A 25,919-nucleotide genomic window follows, 5' to 3' on the forward strand; every position below is an offset into this window, starting at 1 on the left:
GAGGACATCAGCAAGTCCACTCATGTACTCACCCTAGATGGACATCCTAGACCTCTGTCTTCTCAGATCTGCCTTGAAATCAGCAAGTTCACACATGTACCAACCCTTGATGGACATCCTAGACATCTGACCTCTCAGTTCTAGCTTGAAATAAGCAAGTCCATGCCCATATCCAAGCAAGATGGACATCCTAGAAATATGTCTTCTCAGACCTACCTTGAAATCAGAAAGTCTATTCACATATCCAAACAAGATGGACATCTGTACATCTGTCTTCACAGATCTACCTTGAAATAGTAAGTCTACCCACATATCCATCCTAGATGGGCAACCTAGACATCTGTCTTTTCATATTTACCTTGAAATTACCAAGTCCACTTCCATGTCCATTGCAGAGGGACACTCTAGATATCTGTCTTCTCTGATCTTGCATGAAGTCAGCAAGGCAATCCACATACCCATCCTAGATGGACATCTAGATATCTGTCTTCAGATCTACCTTGAAATTAGTAAGTCCATTCATGTATCCACCCTAGATGGACATCTTAGATATCAGTCTTTAGGATCCAGTTTGAAATCAGCAAGTCCATCCATTTATCCACCCTAGATGAACATCTTAGACATCTGTCTTCAATGTACACTGATGTCAGCAAGTACATTCATGGATCCAACCAAAATGGACATCCTAGATATCTTTCTTCTCAGATCACCCTTGAAAATAGCAAGTCCATCCACAAATATACCATAGACAGACAACCTAGACATCTGTCTTCACAGGTCTACCTTGAAATCACCAGTACATGCAAGTGCCTATGGTAGATGAAATCCTAGACATCTGTCCTCTTCAATCTAGCTTGAAAGCAGCAAGTCCCTCCATGTGTCCAACCTAGATGGGCATTTTAGATGTCCCAGATCTACCCTGGCATCTGACGTCCCAGTTCTACCCTGAAATCAGCAATACCAAGCACGTATCCACCCTAGATGTAAATCATAGACATCTGTCTTCTCAGATATACTCTGAAATCAGCAAGTCCATGCATGTATCTATCTTAGATGAATATCCTAGATACCTGTCTTCTCAGATCTAGCTTGAAATCAGCAAGTCCACTCACGTATCCACTTGAGATGGACATCCTAGACATCTGTCTTCTCAGATATACCTTGAAATCAACAGTCCATCCACATATATACCTTAGATGGATATTTTAGCTATCTGCCTTCCCAGAACTACCTTGAAATCAGCAAGTCCATGCACATACCCACACTAGATGGACATCTGGACATCTGTTTTCTCAGATCCACCTTGAAATCAGGATGTCCACTCACGTATCCACCCTAAATGGACATCTGGACACCTGTCTTCTCAGATCTTCCTTGATATCAGCAGGTCCACTTATATATCCCCCCTAGATGAACATCTGGTCATCTATCTTTTCAGATCTTCCTTTAAGGCAGCAAGTCCATGCACATACCCATTCTAGATGGACATTCTAGAAATCTGTATTCTCAGATCTACCTTGAAATCAGCAAGTCCATTTGTATATCTCTCCTAGATGGACATTTTAAACACCTGCCTTTTCAGATCTACTTTGAAATCAGCAAGTCCATGCATGTACCCACCCTAGATGGACACCTGAACCTCTGTCCTTTCAGATCTACCTTAAAATCAGCAAGTCCAGGTCGTTTTAGACTTGCTGATTTTAAGGTAGATCTGAAAGGACAGAGGTTCAAGTGTCCAGGTCATTTTGGGGCTTTTCCAATATTGCAGCCATGAGTGGAGTGTGAAACCAACTTGGTGAAAGGCAACCAGCATCTACCCTAGATGGTCACATATCTACCCTAGATGGTCATCCTAGACATGTGTCTTCTCAGATCTACCTCAAAATCTCCAAGTCCATCCATGTGTCCACACTAGATGCACATTCTAGACATCTGTCTTCTCAGATCTACCTTGATTTCCATCTGCGTATGCTGCTTAGATGGACATCTAGACATCTGTCTGCCTGGATTTTTATGCACATACCCCTTTACCCTCTGAAAGCCCCACACAAATGTGAGATTTCCTTCCTTGATGGTATGTCCAACATTCCAGGCTCTCTTCTCATCAGCCATATCCTAACTTGTTTAAATCACTGAGGAAGTCCCAGGACATCTCTAGATTAACCTGAAACAGTGTATACAGGGGAAGAATTCACTTTGAGGTACTGTAACCCTGGACATGTAAATGCCCAGGAACATCTCTGTAGATATACATAAATACCACAGTAGAAGGACAATTTTCTCATTTTTTCAGACACCAAGCTACGTCAGGTGCTTATCCTTTTTGCTAGTGTGGGCTTTGCATCTAGTTTTGATGCCCACCACCATCTGGGCCCACCCAGGTGTCCAGCATGAAAGCCCAACACTGTTCCCTAAGAACAATGCTCCAGGCCGGGCTCGGTGGCTCAGCCTATAATCCCAGCACTTTGGGTCAAGGCAAGTGGATTGCCTGAGCCCGCGGGTTCAAGACCAGCCCAGGCAACTTGGCGAGACCTCGTCTCTACAATAAAATAAAAAATAGCTGGGTGTGGTAACACATGCACATAGTTCTAGCTATTTGGAAGTCTGAGGTAGAAGGATTGCCGGAGCCTAGCAGGTCGATGCTGGCATGGCTGTGAGCATGTGTGCCACTGCACTCTAGCCTAGGCAAAGGAGTGAGACTCCAACTCAAAAAAAAAAAAAAAAAAAAAAGAACAATGCTCCAGGTCATTTTGGGGTTTTTTCAATATTGGAGCCATGAGTGGAGTGTGAAACCAACTTGGTGAAAGGCAACCAGCAATTTTGTAAGAAGGGGAAATAAAGTCATTGCATGGAGTAGAGTTAAATATTATTCCATGAAGTTGTTTTCTTTGGATACTCACATATGTGTGCAAGATGTTTCTTCTGTGGGTCAAGGTTGAGGCATGGCATACTCCCATGGTCTTCATGCTGGTTTCTGTTCTATTACTCATGCTGTCCCCACCTCTCCACGCCCTTGGCCCGTTGCTCTGACACTTCTCAAAAGCTAGCCCAGAGTGTCTCTCCCTCCTATAACTGCTTTGGATTTTAAGAACATGTATGCCTTATTGAAACTCAACCTAAGTGACACACAGTCTATCTCCTTGAATCCACTGACTCTGCCTCTCCTGATTAAGGGGCACATACAGCTAATAACAGCCCCTGGTGCCTCCTGCACCAGTCTGGACCATACAGTTGGCACTGTCCTGTCCTAACAGCCTGCTCTGCACAATTTTGCATTTTATTGACTGCTGTGTTTCCTAATTTCTCTATATGTTGAAGTGCAGTGACCAAGGCCAAGGTCAAGCACTGGCAGAGTCCTGGCATCTGGCCTGGGTTCAAATCCAGGTAACTTGGCTATGGGTCACTGGGCAAGCAGTCCCCCTGAGTCTAATTTCCTTACCTTAAAATGGGAGTGACAACAGCATATTGGCAGCTTGGGAATGTGTTCCTACTTGTCAATGTGTGGCCCCTAGAAGGGTCTCAGCAAGGCACGCTCCCCATTACTCTCAGGGTTTCCACATGCAGGGAGCTGGCAGCCCTGACTCTTGACACCTGACTCATAAGAGGCAGCCACTGCAGAGTTCTGAAGCCAGAGCAGCTCACAAGCAGGGCCTGTAGGTTCTTCTCCAGTTGTGGGAAAGAGCAGAGCCCCCAGTCCAGCTCCTCTCAAACTCAACACCTGTGTTAGACTCAGGAGGCTGCAGGGCCCCAGTGTGAGAGGACATGGCCAGGAAATGAGCATCTGAAACATACATTCATAACAAATCACACACAGTGGGTGTAGCAGTTGTAGTGTAGCAGGAAATATCAATCAGATATTTCCTGAACTTGCGTCAAGAGACCAGGTCACCGGGAAATGCACCTGGAATGGAAAGGTCAGAGGGCCCAGTTACACCTAGCCGGCGTAAAGAGGTGTGGACAGCCTGAAGCCATCCCAGGCCCTACTGGGGCCATGTAGGCCTTCTGGGAGTAGGAGTTCTGATTCATGGGACACAGGCCGAGTGAGCCCAGCTCTCCTGGTAGGGGGTAAAACACCTGACCTGCATGTCTGTGCACTTGCCTGTGACTGGACCAGGTGACTCTAATCAGACTAAATCAGCCAGAGTCTGTCCCCCAGGATGCCAGAATTGAGACCATGTTCTGTGTGTGGCTGGAATTATGGAGTCAGGTAGGAAGAGGTAGAGGCAGAGGTAGCAGGTCTGGGGGCAAGGAATGGGTCAGAGACAGAGAAGAGTCAGAGACAGAGATGGGTCAGGGACAGAGAAGGGTCAGAGACAGAGATGGGTCACAGAAAGAGATGAGTCAGGGACAAAGATAGTTCAGGGAGAAAGAGATGGGTCAGGGACAGAGAAGGGCCAGGGACAAAGACTGGGTCAGAAAGAGAGACAAGTCAGGACAGAGACAGGTCAGGGACAGCAACTTGGTCAGAAAGAGAGACAAGTCAGAAACAGAGACAGGTCAGAGACAGAGACAAGTCAGGGACAGAGATGGGTCAGGGAGGGAGATGGGTCAGGGAGGGAGATGGGTCAGAGACAGAGACAGGTCAGACACAGAGATGGGTCAGAGACAGAGACAGATCAGGGAGATAGATGGGTCAGGGACGGAGATGGGTCAGGGACAGAGACGGGGCCAGAGAGAGAGAGACAGGTCAGGGACAGAGATGGTCAGGGAGAAAGATGTGTCAGAGACAGAGGTGAGTCAGAGAGACTTGTCAGGGAGAGAAACAGGTCACAGACAGAGACGGGTCAGGGAGAGAAACATGTCAGAGATAGAGACGGGTCAGAAACAGACACAGGTCAGACACAGAGACGGGTCAGGGAGAGAGTTGGGTCAGAGACAGGTCAGGGAGACAGTTGGGTCAGGAACAGACAAGTCAGAAGCAGAGATGGGTCAGAGAGAGAGATGGGAAAGAGACAGAGGCAGGTTAGGGACAGAGATGGGTCAAGAAGAGAGATGGGTCAGAGACAGAGGGGATCAGAGACAGAGGGGGATCAGAGATAAAGACGAGTCAGGGACAGAGACAGCTCAGACACAGATACAGGTCAGAGACAGAGACAGGTCAGAACAGAGACAGGTCAGGGACAGAGATGGGTCAGAGACAGAGGTGATGGGTCAGAGACAAAGATGGGTCAGGGAGAGAGATGGGTCAGACACCAATACAGGTCAGAGACAGAAATGAGTCAGGGACCGAGATGGGTCAGTGACAGAGACAGGTAACTGCTCATTTCAATTCTGTGCCTACCAAGCAGCCTCCTGTCCAGAATCTGGGCTCCCAGCAACCTTGCCCACCAGGCTGGGCCTCAGTATTCTCAGCCTTAAAATGAGAAACTGAGCCCAAACCAGTTTTTTCCCAAACCAGTGGAACAGCCATATCGTGGCATGGGGAAAGGGGTTGTTAATGTACAGACTCCTGAGTCCTACCAACCTTCTCAAGATTCTACTTAATGCGTTTTTAAATGTATCCAGAGTTTGTTTTAATCAGGTAAGGCAAGACACTCAGACGCCGAAATGCGTATTGTGAAGGAAAAAGCATTTATGCTCACAGATCCCTAGAGAAAGGAGGCAGGACTGCCACAAAGGCCACGAGGGGAAGCACAGTGCTGGTCAGGAGGCAGAAGGAGTGAGGGAAAAGCGAGAGCAAGAGCCCTTACGGTGGCTTCCATGGGGCAAGGCCAGGTGGGCATGTAGGCCTAGAATGGAATAACTTAGGAGTGCTGGGGTCCAGGGGGCATCTCTGGTCATCTGGTACCCTGTTCTGGGCTGACTGCCACAGAGGAACGTCCTGGCACATAGGAGGTGGTGGTTCAGAGCAGGGCTCAAATTGACAATCTATGCAGGGCGCTCATACTCCCAGCATGCAGTCATATGCTGCCTCTAAGGACAGAGGTCACCGTGCAACCTCCTGTTCATGCAGCCTCCAAGGACTGGCTAACCCTGGGAAGGGCAGTCTCTGACCAGATGGGGAGACCTCAGATGCCAAGACACCAAGAACACAGAAAGTATAGTTATTGGTAACTTTATAAGTTGACTTTCAGGTCTATACACTAGCTTCTTGAGAGTTTTTCTCATGTGAATTGGTCTCAAGATTTTGAGCAACTCTGGGCTGCAGTAGGCATTCATGGTACTCATCTGACCAGCACCGTTCCCCTTAAATGGTAAGAGCACATGTAACTTTCCTCCAGGGAACCATCAATGCATTCCACATTAGTCCACATGGTTTAGACAGCCAGCTCTGCCTCCTTGCCCTGTGGGTATATATAGATTCCAACTCAGCTAATCATGTATCCCATAAATGTTCAGCTTGTTCCTTCTCCATGTAAGGGACTGTCCTAGCTACTGGGAGTCCAGTGAATGAGTCAACATCTGACCTCCTGCCTCATGGGTTTATAAGGTTCTACGTGGGTGCAGGACCCAACAAATCAGCCAAGGGGGTTCTGCGGGGAATCATAGCCTCTGATGACCACTGTCCCTTCCTCTTTACCAAGAGGATTCCCTTTTACTTGGGACAGTGAGTTCCCAGGTAAACATCTGAATCTCCCCAGTCTCCTTGCAAGCCTGTAATGGCTCTGACAGTTCTGGACACCAAGACATGAGTGGACATCTACTTGGTACAGCTTCTAGGGAAGTCCCTCTCTTCCTTCCCATTGTTCCCCTTATTACTGCTAGGAACAGGGACATGCAGAGCTGGAGGAACCACTTGGCACATGATGGCAAATGCTACCTGCCATGTATGGACCATGGTGATGGGACACTGACCACAGAGCTGCAGGATTCTCTAACCATGACAAACACCACCTGCTACATATGGACCACAGTGATGGGACACTGATCACAGAGCCATGAGATTCCCTAATTGTGACAAATGCCACTTGCCATGTATGAACCACAATGGCAGGACACTGACCACAGAGGTTTGGGATTCTCTAATCATGACAAACACGACATGCCACGTATCCATCACAATGATGGGACACTGACCACGGAGCCACTCCCTAATTGTGACAAATACCACCTGCCACACATAGACATTGGTGATGGGACACTGACCACAGAGCTGCAGGATTCCCTAATTGCGACAAATACCACCTGCCACATATGGACTACGGTGATGGAACACTGACAACAGAGCCATGAGATTCCCTAATTTGACAAATGCCACCTGCCACATATGGACCACAGTAACGGGACAGCGACCACAAAGCTGTGGGATTCTCTAATTGTGACAAACACTACCTGCCACGTACGGGCCACAGTGATGTAATACTGACCACAGAGCCATGGGATTTCCTAATCATAACAAACACCACCTGCCACATATGGACCATGGTGAAGGGACATTGACCACAGAGCCACGGAATTCCCTAATCATGGGACTTCTTGTTACATGATAAGTTCCTTGAGTTTAAGGCTCTGTCACCTTCATTTTCTGTCACATGCCACTGAATATGATCCTTAACCTAGACAGAGGCACCACGTGTACATGGCTAAGCTGGAGGGAAAAGTGAGGGCTAGAGCCCTTACAGTGGCTTCCATGGGGCAAGGCCAGGTGGCTTAGAGAGGCAGCAACACCGTGAGACAGGTGGCAAGTACTCTTTTGAAGTCTGCCTTCTGCAAGGCTGGACCTGGGGCCCAGTGAGATTACATTCTCCATGGGCCTGGCCAGAAACTTATAAACCCACAAGGCAGGAGGTCAGATGTCGGCTCATTCACTGGACTCCCAGTACCTAGGAGAAGGAACATGAATACATGATTAGCCAAGATTGAATCCAGAACCACAGCATAGTGAGGAGGCAGAGTCGGCCATCTAAACCACATGGACTAACATGGAATGCATGGATGTTTCCCTAGAGGAAAGTTACATGTGCTTTTACCATTTAAGGGGAACAGTGCTGGTCAGACAAGAACCATGAATGCCCACTACAGACCAGAAACCGATTCGCATGAGCAAAACTCTCAAGAGACTGATGTGTAGAAAGCCAATTTACAAAGTTACTGATATTTATCAACTACATCTTCTGTGTTCTTGGTGCTTTAGTGTCTGAGGCCTCCCTGGCTGGAGAGAGACTGTCTTTCCCAGGCTGACCAGTTCTCAGAAGTAGCAACGGGCCAGACCTTCCAAAAGAAGGTGGATGCTCCCAGGAATTTACCATGTGGACTCCTCGGTGTAATCAGTCTGAACTGAGTTTCCTAACACTGGGGAGTCTGGACTAACTCACATATGAAATGATAAAGCTAGAGTTTGGGGGACATACCGAGGGATGTCCCCCCACACTTCCTACTAGCCCCTCCTGTGATCTCTTCCTGTGCAACAACAGGGACCCTGACTGTTGCACAGATACCAGGGAAAGAAGGGCTGCCACTGTGTCTTTTGCTAAACTTGGAGTCCTCTTTTGAAGCAGAAAATTACAATTTAATTATGTGAAGAAAAAATCCTTAAAATGAACTATAACAAAACAGCTCATCATACTAGAGGGAAAGATAAAGAACAAATGTGATTACTGATGAAAATCCTCCAACAAATTAATGTGGCTAGTAAACTGATTAGATCTTCAGTTATGGGAGGGGCTCATTTGTGGTGTGTGGGGCATTTATGTCACTGATGATGGACAGGAGGTCATTAAGGACCCTGGAGTTAGAAGTGGCCACACATCTAGACTGTGGATTCTAGAGCAGTGGTTCTAGGAGTATCTACACGACTAGAGTATGATTTCTAGAGTGGTGATTCTAGAAGCGTCTATACAACTAGACAGTATGGATTCTAGAGCGGTGGTTCTAGGAGTGAATACAGGACTAGAGTGTGGATTCTAGAGTGGTGGTTCTAGGAGCATCTATACAACTAGAGAGTGTGGTTTCTAGAGTGGTAGTTCTAGGAGTGTATATATGACCAGAGTGTGAATTTTAGAGTGATGGTTCTCACACTTGAGTGTAAATCAGAACCCCTGGAGAGTCTGCCAGATGCCCCCAACACAGGGGGCAGGGACATCCAAAAGTCTGCACATCTAACAAGTTCCTGGGTGCTCTGATGGTGATAGTACAAAGAGACTCTGAAAACCACCACTCTGGATAAACGTCATTGAATTAACCTATCATAAAAGTCACCCATGTAAAGGGTGCAATTAGATGGGTTTGGGTATATTCAAAAGCTGCATAACCATCACCTCTCTAATTCCAGAAGAGTTTCATTACCCACAATGTACACTCCAACCCATGAGCATCCCTCAAGCCTCTGGCAAACACTGGTCAGTCTTCTGTCTCTATAGACTTAACCGTTGTGGGCATTCCACATGAATGGAATCATAACATATGAACTTTTACATCTGGCTTCTTTCACTCAACATAAGTTTCCTAAGTTCATTCAGGTTTTAGCATCTGTCAGTATTAGATTCCTTTTCATGGATGCATGCTATTCCATCACATGGATATATCACATTTGCTTATCCATTCAGTACTTGATGGGATATTTGCCTTCCACTCTTTTGGCTATGATGAATGATGCTACTGTGAATATTGGAGAACACATTTTTGTGTGAACATAAATTTCCATTTCTCTTGGATACAGACTTAGGAGTGGAATTTCAGAGTCATGTGGTGACTGCTGTTTACCTCTTTGAGGCATGTCAGACTGTTTTCCAAGGTGGCTGTGCCATTTGCATTTCCACTGGCAGTGCATGGGGGTGCCTGTTTTCTACATCCTGCCAATACTTGTTCTCGACCATTTTTTCTGATTATAGCCATTCCAGTGTGCATTGAGTGGTATCTCTTTGTGGTTTAGATTTGCAATTCTCTAATGACTAATGTTGTGAGCATCTCTCCAGAGGCTTACTGGCCATTCATATTATCTTCTTTGAAGAAATGTCTATTCAAATCCTTTGTCCATTTTCAAATCGGACTTTCTTTTTATTGTTGAGTTTTAAGTGGTGTGTGTGTCTACACACACACAGAATACTAGACTCTTATCAGATTCATAATTTGCAAATGTTTCCTCCCATTCTGTGAGTTAGAAACAATTGCCTAATTTGAGATCATAAATATTTATACCTATGTTTTCTTCTAAGAGTTCTGTATTCTTAGCTATTACATTTAGCACTGTTTCATACTGAGTTAACTTTTGTATGTGGTATAAAATAGGTGTCAAATTCCATTTTTTAAAAAATGTGGTTTTCTAGTTGTCCTGGAACTTTTGAAAATACTATTCCTTCTTTCATTGAATTGTCTTGTTACATGTGCCAAAAATCAACTAGCCTTAAATGAATAGGTGTATTTCAAGACTTTCATTTTTATTTCATTAATCTGTATGTCTGCCCTTATGCCAGAGCCAGACAACATTGATGACTTTATCTCTGAAGTAAGTTTTGAAGTCTGGAAGTGAGTCCACACTTTGCTCTTTATAAAGATTGTTTTGGCCGTTCTGGATTCCTTACATTTCCATATCAGTGTAATTCCATTACACTGAATCTACAGATCACTCTGGGGACTACCGTCACTTTAAAATGTTAGGTTTTCCAGCCATGAATGCAGGAACTTCCCAATTATTTCAATCTTAATTTTTTCTTACATTTTGTGGATTTCAGTGTATGCTACTTTTGTTAAATTTATTCCTAAGTATCTTATTCTTTTTGATGCTATTGTAAGTGGAATTGTTTTCAATTCATTTTCAGAGTATTAATTGTTATGGTATTGAAATACAACTGAATTTTATATATTGATTTTGTATCCTGAAAGTTTATCGATTCTAATAGAGTTATTTTTTTGTGCAGATTCCTTAGGATTTTCCAACACAAGATCATGTCATCGATGAATAAAGAAAGCTTTACTTCTTTCCAATCTGAATTTCTTTCTCTTGCCTATTTGCCCTGGATAGAACCCACATCACAATGTTGAATAGGAGGAGTAAGAACTATTTTGACTATTATTAAAAAGTAAAAAAACAACAGGAGTTAATGAGACTGCAGAGAAAAAGAAATGCTTCTACACTGTTGGTGGGAATGTAGGCTATTTCAACATTTGTGGAAAACAGTTTGGAGATTTCTCAAAGAGCTAAAAATAGAGCCACCATTTGTTCCAGCAATCTCACTCCCAGGAATATACCCAGAGGAACACAAATTGCTCTACTAAAAAGACTCCTGCACATATATGGTTATTGCAGCACTATTCACAATAGCAAAAATATAAAACCAACCCAGATACCCACTGAAGGTGAACTGGATAAATAAAAGTGGTACATTTATATGATGGCATACTAGCCATAATGAAGAACAAAATCATGTCATTTGCAGAAATATGACTGCAAGAGACCATCATTCTAAGTGAATTATCACTGAAATACAAAACTGAATACCACATGTTCTTACTCACAAGTGGGCACTAAACATTGGGCACACATGGACACAGGGTGGGAACAACAGACACTGGGTACTGCTAAAGGAGGGAGGTGGGGTGAGGGATACAAAACCAACCATTGGATACCATGACCACTACTGTAGGGGTCTCATCAAAAGCCCAAACCTTGCCTTCACACAATCTACTTATGGAACAAATCCTCACATGTACCCCATGATTCCAATTTTTTTTTAAAAAAATAGCTAAGTTAGAGTGTGAAAAAATTCACATTGCAAAGGAATTCCTCATTTCATAAATGGCAAGGGCTCCTTTTAAGTGTTTGTTTATAGTCATTAAACAAAAAATTAAGAGAAGAGAAAAGAGATAAAATATTCCAGAGTACTAAAATAAATTTAGTACTTTTTAATTACTAAAAAAAAAAAAAGAGAGAAACTGCATCCTTGCTTTACTCCTGACCTTTAGGGGAAAGTTTTCAAACTTTACCATTGTCTGCTGTTAACTTTGGGGTTTTTGTTGATGCCATTAGTTAGGCTGAGGAAGTTTACTTCTACTCATAAATGTTTTTTCATCAAGAAAAGATATTAAATTTTGTCAAATGCTATTTCTGCCTCTCTTGAGATGACCATGTGGTTCTGTCCTTTGTCCTAATAATGTACTATATGGCATTAATAGATCTCAGTATGCTGAACCAAACTTGCATTTCTGGAATAATAGATCCATTGATTGATCTTTGTATGCTGAACCAACCTTGTGTTCCTAGAAGAGATCCACTGATTGATCTTGGTATGTTGAACAAACCTTGCATTCCTGGAAGAGATCCACTGATTGATATCTGTATACTGAACCAACCTTGCATTCCTTGAATAAATTCTCTACTGATTGATCTTTGTATGCTGAGCCAAACTTGTGTTCCTAGAAGACAGCCACTGATTGATCATTGTATACTGAACCAACCTTGCATTCCTGGAAGAGAGTCACTGATTGATCTCCATATGCTGAACTAACCTTGTATTCCTAGAATAGATCCACTTGGTGAACTCCATTTTATAAAGTGGAAAAGAAGTCTCAAGAAAGCTAATGAACTACCCAAATCTCACATAAAATTAGTGGCAGAGCCACAGGCAGACCCTGCTTCCCCAGTCAGGGGCCTCTGTGTTGTCCTTTGTGGGGAGGGGAGGAGATGCAGATAGAAGTGAGAGTACTGTCAAGGCTGGATTAATAGATGACCACCTCACCACTAAACAACATTTGTGTTGTGCCTAATCTTAGAAACTGTTTTCACAAATTCTCCTTCTTCCTTGCATCAGTTTTGGGGGGGGTATTTTTCTTATTTTGAAGATAAATAAATTGGTTTGGTGAAATACAGTGACTTAAGCATCTTAGTGGAAGGCAGTATCAGCTCTTGAAAGCATGTCTTCAGAGTCTGAGTCCCAGGTCCTCTGAGCTACACTGCTTGCAGTCCTCCAAGTTCCATGATTTCAGGGCCCATGGAAGGCTCTCTGCCACTAACCAGCTGGCAGGGATCAGTTGTCAGAGTAGAATCTTTTAGCTCATGGATCTCACCTAAACAGAGAATCCTCTTCTGTTTATGGGAACAACTAAAGTTTTTCCAGTCTTTTCATCCCTGAAGTGAATGGCCTTTAGAATCAAAAATTTTTAGTTATTTTTATGTTTTTGTTGTATCCTTAAATTTAGACTTATCATTAAACTGATTCTTTTCTGAGGAACACTGTGGCTCTATGGATAAGATCCCAGGTTCAAATCCCAGTTCTGACCTATGCCAGCTGTATGGTCTCAAGAAAGTGTTTAGCCTCACTGTGTCTCAATTTTCTCATCTGTAAAATGGGAATAATAAGACTCCCTAACTCTCAGTGCTACTGTAAGACTGAAAATTAGCCAACACATGTGACATGTTAGGACAATGCCTAGTGCAGACTAAGCACTCAGATTTCAATTACTGTTGATATTAACACATTAATTTCCATGGATCTAATACCTGCTAACTGTCAAACACTGGGCTCAGTTGTTTAACAGAGACTGAAACAGGCTCAGAGAGAAAAAGTAACCTGTTCAAGGTCACACAGCTAGTAAGTGGCAGACCCAGGACTCGATTCCACAACTGTCCGATACCAAAGCCTTTTAGTGACACCATCCAACCTCCCAGAGGGCAGGTTTTGATCCTGAGGGCACAAGAGAGATAAAGAGGGAAGGAAGCAGACAAGGCCAGGACCCTCAGTAGAACTAGGAGGCCATGCTGAGGCTTGGGGAAGGGAAAGAATGAAAGGCATGACCAGGCATTAGCAAAGTCAGAGGCAGGCCCTGCTGGGTCCTGACACACAGATGAGGGCAGGCAGGGCTGGGTGGACAGAGATGCCAGAGACCCATGAGAGACATTCCCTGGCAGTCCAGTAGAGAGGCCTGGAGAGCTCACAGGTCACAGGAGGCCTCCTGAGTGAGGCAACCTCAGCTCCACCTCCCCTCACACTGGCACAGGCAGGTGGCATGTCCGGCCCTGAGATCCCAGTCACGCATCCTCACAGAAGCAATGCCCTCCCAGGAAAGGACAGATGGGGCTGCAGACCAGGCCCTCCCAGTCAGTGCAGAAGCTGGGCTCAGAGCTCCGTCAGCTGGTGCCAGGCCCAGACTCCCACCCAGCATGGCAGATGCTCCCACAGTCCCTCCCTGGGGCACCACGTGCACTTTGGGACTGGACATGAATGGGTGCTGGAACAGGAAGGATGTTAAGGGTGGTTGCCAACTCCCTCACTTTAGGATGCCCAAGTCACAGCCACCATGCACCCTCATGCTGGGGTCTCGAGGTGTCTGGCATAGAGATGTCCCACCTGTTGCTCTCCACTGCCTGGCACAGGTGGACCCTCAATCCCCCTGGGCCTCCAAGTCCTCAACTGTGAGACAGCAGAGACTGCCCTTCCCCCCCTCAAGGAACTCTGAACAGACTAAAGAAAAGCAGAAAGTACAGAGCACAGGATCCTGCCTCTGAGGGCCTCATCTTAAATTTAGAGGCCCTGGGGAGGATTAAATCAAGGACACATCGCGGCGACAACGGAATCAGGAACACTAGCTGGTTCTCCCTGCCCCCTCTCGGTTTACAAATCCAGCAACCCTAAGGGTAGAGCCGTCGGGTCCTCCCAGGGTCTATCCAGCCAAGGCCATCTTCCTCTCCTTCCTTCTGCTGTCCCTGGAATTCCAGCATGGACGTTCCAGCCCAGGCCCTCCTAGCAGAGTCAGCAGAGGACAGAGCTATGGAGTCTGAAGACCTGGTATCAGCCCTGACTGTGGCACCTACTCACCTGTGGGAGGAGCCTGGCCCCAGCTTCCTCCTCTGGGAAATGGGGGCTCCCACCAGTTATCAGGCAGGGCCCTCAAGGAGGCTCTAGGGACTGAGCACGAGACCTAAGCAGACCACTGGGGACAGGGTGGGTGCCTGCTGGAAGATGTCAGCCCTGCCCTTCCTGCCTCCCCATGAGGCTCCGAGAGCTGCCCTGTTCCTTTGCCTGCTGGTCAGGGCCACCTGGAACCGTCTGTTTCTTGCCTTGCTTCAAGGTCCCTGCAGTCCAGTGGAAGGTGACAGGCTGAGCCAACCCCCGGCAGCTCCCAGCTCCAGCTTCCTTCTAGTGTGTGCAGAGGCTGGAAGGCTAATAGCGGCATTCCAGATGGAAGATTCTGGGTTCAAACTGGGTCCCTAATTAGAAAAGCAGAATTGGTGAAGTCAGATCAAATTCCTGCTGCTTTGAGGCGCCATGTCCACAGGATGTGGAAAGGGTGGTATATCACACAACCCTCTAACTTATTTTTAAAGTCCCCCTTTTAGCATAAGGGAGCTTGTGTGGGCTTCTGCTGCTGGCATTAAGACCTGTTGGGTGGGCTTCTGCTGCTGCACTGAGACCTGTTGGGTGGGTTTTTCCTGCTGACACTGACATCTGTCAGGTGGGCTTTGGCTGCTGGCATCATGACCTGCTGGGTGGGCTTCTCCTGCTTACATAGAAGGCCTGTCAGGTGGACTTCTGATGCTGGCACTGAGACCTACCTGGTGGGCTTCTGCTACCGGCACTGAGGACTGCCAGGTGGGCTTATCTTGCTGGCATCGAGACCGCCAGATGGGCTTCTGTTGCTGGCATTGAGACCTGATGGGTGTGTTTCTCCTGCTGGCATCAAGACCTTCCAGGTGAGCTTCTGCTGCTGGCATTGAGACCTGCCAGGTGGGATACTCCTGCTGGCATTGTGACCTGCCCGGTGGGCTTCTCCTGCTGGCACTGTGACCTGTTGGGTGGGCTTCTGGGCTGCCCCAAAGATCTGCTAGGTGGACTTCTGCTGCTGGGGTTGATACCTGCCAGGTGGGCATCTGGGCTGCCACTGAGGCCTGCCTGGTTGGCTTCTCCTACTGGCATCCAGATTTATCAGGTGGGCTTCTGTTGCTGTCATTGAAGACCTGTTAGGAGGGCTTCTGCTGCTGACATTGAGACCTGTTGGGTGGTCTTCTGCTGCTGGCATTGAAACCTGCCAGGTGGGCTTCTGCCACACTGGCGCTGAGACTTGCCTAGTGTGCCTCTCCTACTGGCATCCAGACCTGCCAGGTGGGCTTCGGCTGCTGGTACTGAGACCTGTCAGCCAGGCTTCTGCTACTGGCATCAAGACCCACCAGGTGAGCTTCTGCTGCTGGCCTTCTTTTTTCTTTTTTTTTTTTTGAGTTGAAGTCTCACTCTGTCACCCAGACTGGAGTGCAGTGGCCGCTCCCGGTCACCGCAGCCTCGACCTGCTGGGCTCCGACGATCCTTCTGCCTCAGCCTTCCGAGTAGTCGGAATTACAGGCATGTACTACCATGCCCGGCTGATTTTTTGATTTATTGTAGAGATGAGGTCTCGCTACCCAGGCAGGTCTCAAATCTGCGGGCTCAGGCAATCCACTCACCTCAGCCTCCCAAAGGTGCAGGACTACAGGCTGAGCCTTCTGTTCAGGACCCCAGCACATGGTCCCAAGCGGGACTTTACCTCCCTATAGGCCCCCCCAACACACACTGCAATGGCCTGGCTGTAGGGCGTCACAGGGTCTATTTACAGGGTAGATGGCCTGGATGCCTGGTTTTTCTGGCCGAGGCTGTCCCTTGGGCAAGCCACTGCCCTTCTATGAGTCTCAGTTTCCCACTTTGTAACATAAGAAGACTTGTCCCACCTGGGCAACTTGGCGAGACCTCATCTCTACAATAAAACCAAAAAATTAGCCAGGCATGGTAGCGCGCACCTGTAGTTTCAGCTACTTGGAAGGCTGAGGCGGAAGGATCGCCGGAGCCCAGCAGGTCGAGGCTGCAGTAGCCGGGAGTGGCCACTGCACTCCAGTCTGGGCAACAGAGTGAGACTCCAACTCAAAAAAAAAAAGAAGACTTGTCTAAAAATTCCCAAGATCTCATTAACTCTAGTATTCAGGACTGCTGCTACCACAGAGAACTTAAGAGAATATTGCTTTTATTTAGATTTTTTTTTTTAATTGAGCCTTTTTCCCCACAATGTTCTATTTACTCTTTTAGAAAACCACTCATAGTCAGAGGTGGAAATGACCCAAATGTCCATCAACTGATGAGTAGATAAAATGATGTGGCACATCCTCACAACAAAATACTCAGCTACAGAAAGGAATAAAGTACTGACAATGAGCCGGGCTCGGTGGCTCAGCCTGTAATCCCACGCCTTTGGGAGGCTGAGGTGAGTGGATTGCCTGAGCCCACGGGTTCGAGACCCGCCTAGGCAGGCGAGACCTCATCTCTACAATAAAATCAAAAAATTAGCCGGGCGTGGTAGCGTGCGCCTGTAATTCCAGCTACTCAGGAGGCTGAGGCGGAAGGATCACCGGAGCCCAGTAGGTCGAGGCTGCAGTGGCCGGGAGCGGCCACTGCACTCCAGTCTGGGCAACAGAGTGAGACTCCAACTCAAAAAATAAATAAATAAAGTACTGACAATGCTACCATGTGCCTATGCCTTGAAAATGCCAGGTAGGTGAAGGATGCCAGTCACAAAAGACACATGTTGAATGATGCTATTTACATGAAATATTTGGAATGGTTAAATCCAAAGAGACAGGAGGTAGATTTGTGGCTGCCAGGGGCTGGGTAGAAGGGCAGTGACTGCTGATGGGCAGACGTTTCCTTGGGGGTTGTTGGAAATGTTCTAAAATTGATTTTGGTGATGGCTGCATGACTTTGTGAATATGCTAAAAGCCTCTACATTGTATACTTTAAAGGTGTGAATGTCATGGAAAGTGAATCATGTCTCACACCTGTTATATTAAAAGATAAGGATACGTGGCCAGTTTTGGCTCGACTTAAGCTGTGAGCAGATACCTCAGTGCTGCACAGAGTGACAGACAAGGACACATCTTCATAAGCCTGACCTCGACTCACGGGACAGTCTGCTGAATGTATAACTTCCCTGGTGGCTCCCGAGATCAGGCAAGATCAAGATACAGGGCCACGTGGCTCTGGGGCCCAGAACAGACAGGAGCTGTGTGTGGACCTGCACATGCCTGAGCCTGCGGCACCTGGTCTCTGCAGCTCTCACCAACATGGCGCTGAGGAGGGATGGGTGTGTAGGTATCACAGAGCTGGGTTTCTGCAGTGCTGACTTTAGAAGAAGAACCCAAACCTCTCTCTTCCCACTCATCTCTCAAGGGCTATCCTGAACTGAGGAAGCTGGATGGATGTGGATGAGCACCAAATCTTCCCAAAATCTTCTGATGATCATGCTAACAAAGGGAGAGCGGGCTTTGCCATGTCATCCCAGCCACGAAGCCAGCATGTGGGATCCCCAAAGGCCCATGATTCCCCCCAACTCAACATGGTTTATCAACATAGACATGAGTCATCTGGTACTCTGTCCTGAACAGAGGAAATTTCTATGTAGGCTCCAGCAGAAAAGAGACCCCAAAAACCCACTGGCTAGTACTGTTAGTACTGTCCCCTAAGCATGTCTGGGGTCAGGGATCACAATGCCAGGGTGCTAACCCAGCTCTGGTTCTTCCTCCTGTGTGACCATGGGCAACTTTACCACTCTATGCCTCAGTTTTTCACCTGTGAAGTGGGAATAATAACAGTATCTACTTCCCCAGGGTTGTGTGAGGATGTAATGACTTAATTCATGTAAAGCACCCTGCCAGCACAGAGTAAGTGCTGAGTAAGTTCTACCCCCTATTCCTGCTTTAAGAACCTCCAAGGTCCTGGGCTTTCACAAAACACACACTGATCACTAGTTTCTCCACAGAAATGAGCTGAAGTGCATCGTAGGCCAAGAGGACTCATCCAAGGCCATGCACTGGACATGTGGCAGCCCTGAGCTTGTGGCCTGGGATTCTGCTCCCATGTGGACCAGCCCAAGATGGTATTCACAGCTGGGGAAGCACAGGGTGAAAGAGCAGCTCCCCCTGTCATGGCCTCAGTCTTCCCCTCTGTAACATGGGGATGATTAGTGAAGATGAGATGAAAGCACACGATGTGAAGAGGCAGCACTCAGGGGCTGGCATGGACTGCTGGGGTGGAAGCCCCACTCTCTACCTAAGCTGGGTGACCATGGGTAAGCCACATCAACTCTCTGGGCTTCCCTTTCCTTCTCTATAAAATGGAGACAGTGAGTACCCCTGCCATATGCTGTGGTGAGGCTTACATGAGGGAATACATACATGTAGGTTCTCAGGATGGCACAGCACACAGTGCCCGTGAGATCCTGCTATGGACTAAGCTGTGCCCCCACCTTCCGATATGTGTGCTGCAGCTCCACCCCTCAACATGACTGTATTCAGAGATAGGACTTCCAGGAGGCAATTACAGTTAAATGGGACCACAGAGGAGAGCCCAGTCCAGCTTCATAAGAGGAGGAAGAAAGGGCACTCTTTCTCTCTCTCTCTCTCTCAATCTCTCTCCCCCCCCCATACACACACATGCATGCACCAAAAAAACACCATATAAACACACAACAAGAAGGCGGCCATCTGCAAGTCAGGAAGAGAGCCCTCACCAGAACCCCAACCTGCTGGTACCTTGACCTCGAACTCTCAGCTGCCAGAACCATGGGAAGATGAATTTACCTTGTCTAAACTACTTAGTCCATGGCATTCTGTGATGACAGCCCGAGCTGACAGATCCACAGCTCGCTAAGAACGCCCTGCTTTTTTGCCTAGTGCCTCACATATGGCAAGTGCCCAGTTAATGTCTGCTGGGTACCAGACTTTCTGCCATAATAAGAGTGGCTGTCAAGGCCAGCAGCCTCATCAGCAAAATGTGGCATCTTTACAGGAGTAGCAAAAAAAATCCTATTGGTTGGCCATGGTGTGGCTTCAGTGGACTCTCTATAAGCCAAAACAACCCACACAAGGGCCTTTCCCAGCCGGCTGGAGCTCAGGGTCACGGACTGATTGTTTCAGGCAGTTTCAGGACTGCAGACCATGGCTTCCTAGGAGAAAAAGCTCTTCCTCCCCCTGGTCCAGGCAATAGCCGCCCTGGAGGCCCAGTGACTGGTGTTTGTGGTCCCCAGCAGGGAGAACAGGGCTGTATATGGTGTTCGCGTGGAAACATACCCTCAGACCCAGCAGACACTGTGCCAGTGCTGCTGGTACTCCTGGACACCCCATCCCAGTGATTCCTCATTTGTTGGGCAGAGCGAGGGGCTGGCAGGCTGTGCCCCCCAGCCCCGGCCAGTCATGTGGTAAGGGAGGGAGACCACATCCAATTGCCTCGCATTATTGCCTGCTTAGATCTGTCCAGAAGCCCCCAGAGGGCAGGGTTATGACCATCCTGTTCTCTCCTGGATCCCCAGAACCCAGAAAGTGAGGTATTCAAGTATAGGGGTGTCAAAAACATACACATATTTTCTGGATCCCCAGAACCCAGAAAGTGAGGTACTCAAGTATAGGCGTGTCAAAAACATACACATACGTTTGCTCAAAAGATAGCATTCATCAACTGAATGCTAGCATCACCATGCAACAGGCAGGTCAAAAGAAAATGGCAGAAGCATGGTTAAGCAAATGCCATACTGCACATTTCTACTGTTACTTAATTCAACTTTGAAAAGTAACACACAGATAACATCGCTTAAAATGTGTATATATTTTTTTCGGCACCCCCTGAATTTAGTGACTAGAGAATTGTTCTGTCTGAAAAGTGCCAGAAGCTCATCAACTGGCACACAATACATGATGTTTAATACATGCTAGCTCTGTCTCCTTGACCCTGGAGTGACTGACTATTCCAGGACCCCAGGGACTCTGGCACCTACAACCTTTCTAGAACATTGCTTTACAGTCCCAAGAGGCAAGGCTAACAGAAGCCACATGATCAAAGCACATTACAACCTGAACAGACATTTACTGAGTGCCTACTGTATGCCACACAGTGTGCATAGACCATAACTAAGTCATCTTGTTTGCTACTCAGATCAACCCTGGGAGGTACATGCCATCACCCAGCTTGTGGAGGGGAAGCAGAGGTTTAGGGAGGGAAAGCAGCGGCCCAGAGGCAAAGGGCTGGTGGGTGGTAGAACTCAGACTCAAATTCAGGTCTCCTGGACTCCAGAGCCTCCCAATCTGTCCTGACTCCCCAGAAGAGCTGTCCATCGGTCTGGCTGGACTCCTTCCTGGACACTGAAGCCACCCTGCTTATAAGCTGACCAGCAGGATGGTTTCTCCCATCTTCGCAAGGCCCCTGTTCCATTATGGCTCCTCTGGCCCTGTGAATCCTTCTAGAGGTCGCCTCATGAGACTGTGAGCTCCACTCACCCCCGATAAGCACACTCAGAGGTACCCTCCAGCCACAAGCTGCTACAAAGTCCAAGGCAGAGATAGAATGAGTGACAGACCAGAGTGGGACACACAGACATTTTCTTGGGTGCCGTGTCCCCAACTTGCTCCAGGTTCCTGCAGACCTTTGCTCACACCAGGACTCGGTTTCATCAGCCACCTGCACTCCTGTTCTTCATGCAGGAGGGGGAGGAAGAGGAGGAAGTGGTGTATGGTTTACAAGGGCAACATCTGGCAACACATCTGCAGGGACACAAAGGGAGCTTCCCACTGGCACAGGATGTGGGGTGTTCCCGAGGAGGACAGAGGACACAGAAGACGGAGGAGGCTGGCTGTACTGGCTCTGTTGTGGGTCGAGCCCAGGGGAAGGTTCTGGAAGCTGGAGGAAGGAGATGCCCTCCCCTCCCCCCACAGCAAGAGGCACTGTCCCCAGGATGGGCAGAGCTCTCTGGGGCAGGACTCGGGGGTATGGGGAGGACCTGGGAATCATCTGGCTCAGCCGTGCCTCCACCCTGGAGGTGACCTGCCCAGAGACACCACAGCTACTTCTCTGGTAACATTAACTCCCAGCATAAGGACGAGGAGAAGAGAGCTGGTCCTGGGTCCTCCCTGCCCACCCTGCCAAGCTCAAGGCTGAAAGGGGATCCTGGTCCCACCTGGATCCCCAGAACAAAGAGTCGGGTATCCAGAGATCCAGGGTCTCTAAGTCTCTGCAAGTGGTGGCCACTTATAGGGCAGGAGAGACCTAGGGACAGTCCTGTTCCCAGCTTTCCTGCAGACTATGAACGGCAGGAAGCTGTGGTGCTAGGACATAGAAGAGTGACCAGTGGGGGTGGCCACAGGGCCCCAGAAGGGCTCACTCTACAAAAGAGGATCCTGAAACCCACCCCGTGGGGCTGGAGGACACACACACAGAAGTCCCCGAATGGTGACCTACTGCTCACCCCAGCTAGTGCATCTCCCTGGCCAGCCATGCCTGCCCTGGACCAAGGCTGCACCTCCCTCAACATGACTAAACCTCGGCACTCCTTGGCATCTGGTCTCCAGGTCTTACGAACTTGAAATACCTACAGTAACCATGGAGTGGGTTACCAGATCCAGGCCAATGTGGACACATCAGTGAACCTGGACTAGTGACGTGATGGCCCAGGTCCTCAGGGCTATCCAGGCCAGACTCAAAATCCGTGTCTTCATGAATGAACCTATACTAGTGATGTGACGGCTCCGGTCCTCAGTGCTACCCAGGTCAGACTCTAAGCCTGTGTCTACACGAGTGATCCTGGGCTAGTGAAGGGATGGCTCAGACCCTCAGGGCTACCCAGGTGACCCTACATCAAGGGGATGCCATGAGCATGCCCTGCAGACTGGCACCCAGAGCCCCAAGGACTTCCAGTGATCCCAAACCCAGGGGCCTCTCTCAATTCACTCACTTGGCAAGTACCTAAGCACCTACTACATCCAGAACTTGCACCAGGGCCCAGTAGTAAACACAGCAGTGGAAGGTATCCACCTCTCTCAAGTCATTCACTTGACAGTTACCTAAGCACCTCCTGTGTGCCACAACCAGCACTGAAGATGCAGCAGCAAATGCAGTAAGCAAAGGCAAGTGCCCTGGCAGAGTTTTAGTGGCGGGAGACACACAAGTTAAGAAAACATGAGATGTTTTAAAGGAGGCAGTTGTGGAGGCACACTGATGAGACCACATTTAAGCAGAGACCAGAAGCAGGTTTGAGTGAGCATGCGGACGCCAGGAAAGGTGCTTCTCAGTAGAGGACCTGAGGCAGAAGCACACCTGGGGCTTCTGGAAAGGACAGCAAGACCAGTGGCTAAGCATAGGGCATGGGTGACAGGTGAGGCCAGCAGGTACTGGCAGCAGGTCATTCCAGGCCTTGGGGTCAGACTCCAGGTGCAACCAGAGGAACCAAGTGAAGTGGTGCTGTGACCTGACTTATGTGCAGGTAGGAAACATCCTCAAAGGTATAAGGACAACTTGGAGCCTTAGGGTATTCTGTGCCAGTGAATACTAAGCCACTGCCCTGCTGCCAGGGTCAGGAGGCCAAAGCAGCTGTGGAAACACAAATACCCCAGGAGCTTCGTCACATTCGAAAGACAGACCGGCTTCTCCAAGCACTTCGGTGTGGTCACTTGGTGTCTGGCCTCGTTGCTGGCCTGCTGCTCTGGGCCCCTGGCTCCCTGCACCTGTGCCTGTACTCCCCTTGCTCCAGCCCCATTCCGTGCCCACTGGTGACCTGACATCAACCCTGCCTGCCCTCCACTGGTCTCAAGGTCCCAGCCTTTGTCCTGGAGACCCAAGCTTCATCTTGATGGGACTCCCGAAAGCTCCGCCTGAAGCTGTGCACCCCAGAACTCACCAGGCATGGAGAAGGGGGACAGGAAGGCGGTCTCTATGGGCTCTGGCTCCGGGGGCGGTGGCGGTGGCTCCTGTTCCCGTGGCAGGCACTGGGGATCTTCCACGGGCACGTTCCCGTTCTCCACACTCTCATGCCTCCCGTTCTGCAGTGGCTTGCTGCTCACACCATTGGCTGAGTTGATCAGTCTCTGCCGCTGTGTGGATGGGGCAAGGTAGACACCCATGTATGATGAGCTTCCCCTGTGCCCTGTCCCCTCAAGCTTCCAAAGGCTTCCCTGTGTCCTATCCCCTTATGCGCCCAGTTCTCGTGGGCTCCCAGAGAAGCATCCCCTGAGACAGGCTCACCTGAAGGTCAGCCCAGGCCCCCAGAATCCATCTATTCTGTCCACCTCTACTCGGGGGCTGCCAGGAAGTCTCTGAGGATTGACCAGGGGCCCGGGCCCCTTCCCAGAACTGGCTCAACATCCCAGCCCATGACTCCAATGACACCCACCATCTCGGGTGCTCCCCACAGTGTTCACGGCCACCTGCAGATAGGACAGGAAAGGCCCTGCGTGGCTTCCTTAATTTTTAATTTTTAGTCGTGTCATGCAAAAAGCCTGCTTACATTAGGTGCACAGCTCAGTGACACCATACCCCATGACACAGGACATTTCCAGCCCCAGAAGACCCCCACAGGCACTCTCCCAGTCGACAGCCTCCACTCCAGAGATAACTAAGGTAACCACTATGTTGGCATCTATAAACATCTGTTAGTTTCCCCTGAACTTGAACTTCACATAAATGGGCTCAAGTATTGCATACTATTTTTTGTCCGGCTTCTTCCATGCAACCCAGCACTCATGAGACGCATGTCTTGCTGTGTGAGTTGGGAGTCTGTCACTTTCTGTGGCTGTGTGGTCTCCATTGTATGAAGGGCCCATGATACAGCCTTTGCCTGTTAATGGCACTTGGGTTGTTTCCCCTTGCTGGTTATTATGCAGAACAAAGCTGTGAACACTAGTGGGCATGTCTTTTTGGAGACACACACACTTGCTTCTCTTGGGGATGACCTGGGAGTGGCACCGCTAGCCCACAAGGGGGGTGCATGTTGACCCCCCTCACATTGACACCCATAACAACCTAGAACTTCAGCTGCCTCCACCCTCGTCAAGACTTGATAGTCCTGAGGGGGACACCTGACCTTGCTTTCTCTTATCCACAACCCTAACTCAGAGGCCTGGGAATCCACTGCCTGATACGGACTTGCCAGATGGAGTTTTATTACCCTATCACCCTACATCCTAGAGTCTGTTTTCCAGCCTGACTCTGGCATAACACCACATAACAAATAAAGAAGAAAATCAAAGTATTTTACAGCCCTGCAAAGCCATTTCTTGGGGCCTCCCAGAGTCCGGGAACCTTGTAAGACCCTTATCTATCCTCCCTAACATCATATATAGAACTTCAGCTACACATCAACAAACCTGGAGTTTTCTGCCTCCTCATCTCAGCAAAGCATCTTCCTACTGATATACACATTCCTTAGTCAGGGATTACAAATGATCAGTCAAGAAATCTTAAATTCACCTATGACCTGTAAGCCCCACTTGGAAATGTCCCTCCTTCCTAGGCCAAACCAGTTAAACCACACATGTATTGATGTATGGCTTCCTGTAACTTCTGCCTCCATAGAATGTACACATCCAGGCCACCATCTGAACCACAGAGGGCACACGTCCTCAGGACCTCCTGGGTATGGTTGTCACAGTATGGCTCAAGCTGGAAACTACATGGTGACTCAGCTGAAGGCCACTGAGAGGATTAAAGTTGCAAGGCATGTCGGTAAGTGCTTGGCACTGCCCAGCACACAGCAGATGCTCAGTAGTTGCAACCCATTTTACTGGTTTAGCACCCTGGGGTGGAGCCATTGCGGGTGAAGGAGGTGGGTGACTGGGTGGGATGGGATCATAAGAAGGAAAGGGGATGCAAGGTAGGTGAGTTTCTGGGCCCCTTGGCAGTTTTGAGTGAGGACAGTCAAGTCAGATTGGGGTAAGCTTGGCATGAAGGAAAAACACAGCCCTCCCTCCCGGCCCTTCACCCCACAAGTGCTCACCCCTACAAGCCCACTCCCCGTTGCTCTGCCCTCTCTGGAAGTGAGTATACAAGGGTACCACTCCACAGACATTGTCACCATGAGTAATTTCAGCTTTGCAAATATCTCTGTAACATTCTGGAATTAAGGTGACTGAATAATGTGGAAGTCAGACTTATACAACAAGACCCACATTGTGTTAACTTCCAGCTTACCAATGAGACGCCAACAATCAAAGTTGAGCACCAACCAATCAGAACTGCCATGTTTCAATCTCTCATTCACATGGTGGGAAC

General features: G+C 48.3%; 1 protein-coding gene across 1 annotated transcript in view; it reads right to left on the minus strand.

Moving 5' to 3' along the window:
- The window catches only part of SLC24A4 (solute carrier family 24 member 4), a 139,721-nt gene that overhangs the window by 20,273 nt on the left and 93,529 nt on the right, over positions 1-25,919 (minus strand). The window contains exon 11 of the mRNA XM_008072948.1: positions 23,551-23,743. Coding sequence (XP_008071139.1) covers positions 23,551-23,743 — 193 coding nt within the window. The remainder of the gene's footprint in view (positions 1-23,550; positions 23,744-25,919) is intronic.

Source organism: Carlito syrichta, unplaced genomic scaffold (assembly GCF_000164805.1).
Source record: "Carlito syrichta isolate Samal-C Ts95f unplaced genomic scaffold, Tarsius_syrichta-2.0.1 Scaffold315561, whole genome shotgun sequence".
Lineage (NCBI taxonomy): Eukaryota > Metazoa > Chordata > Mammalia > Primates > Tarsiidae > Carlito > Carlito syrichta.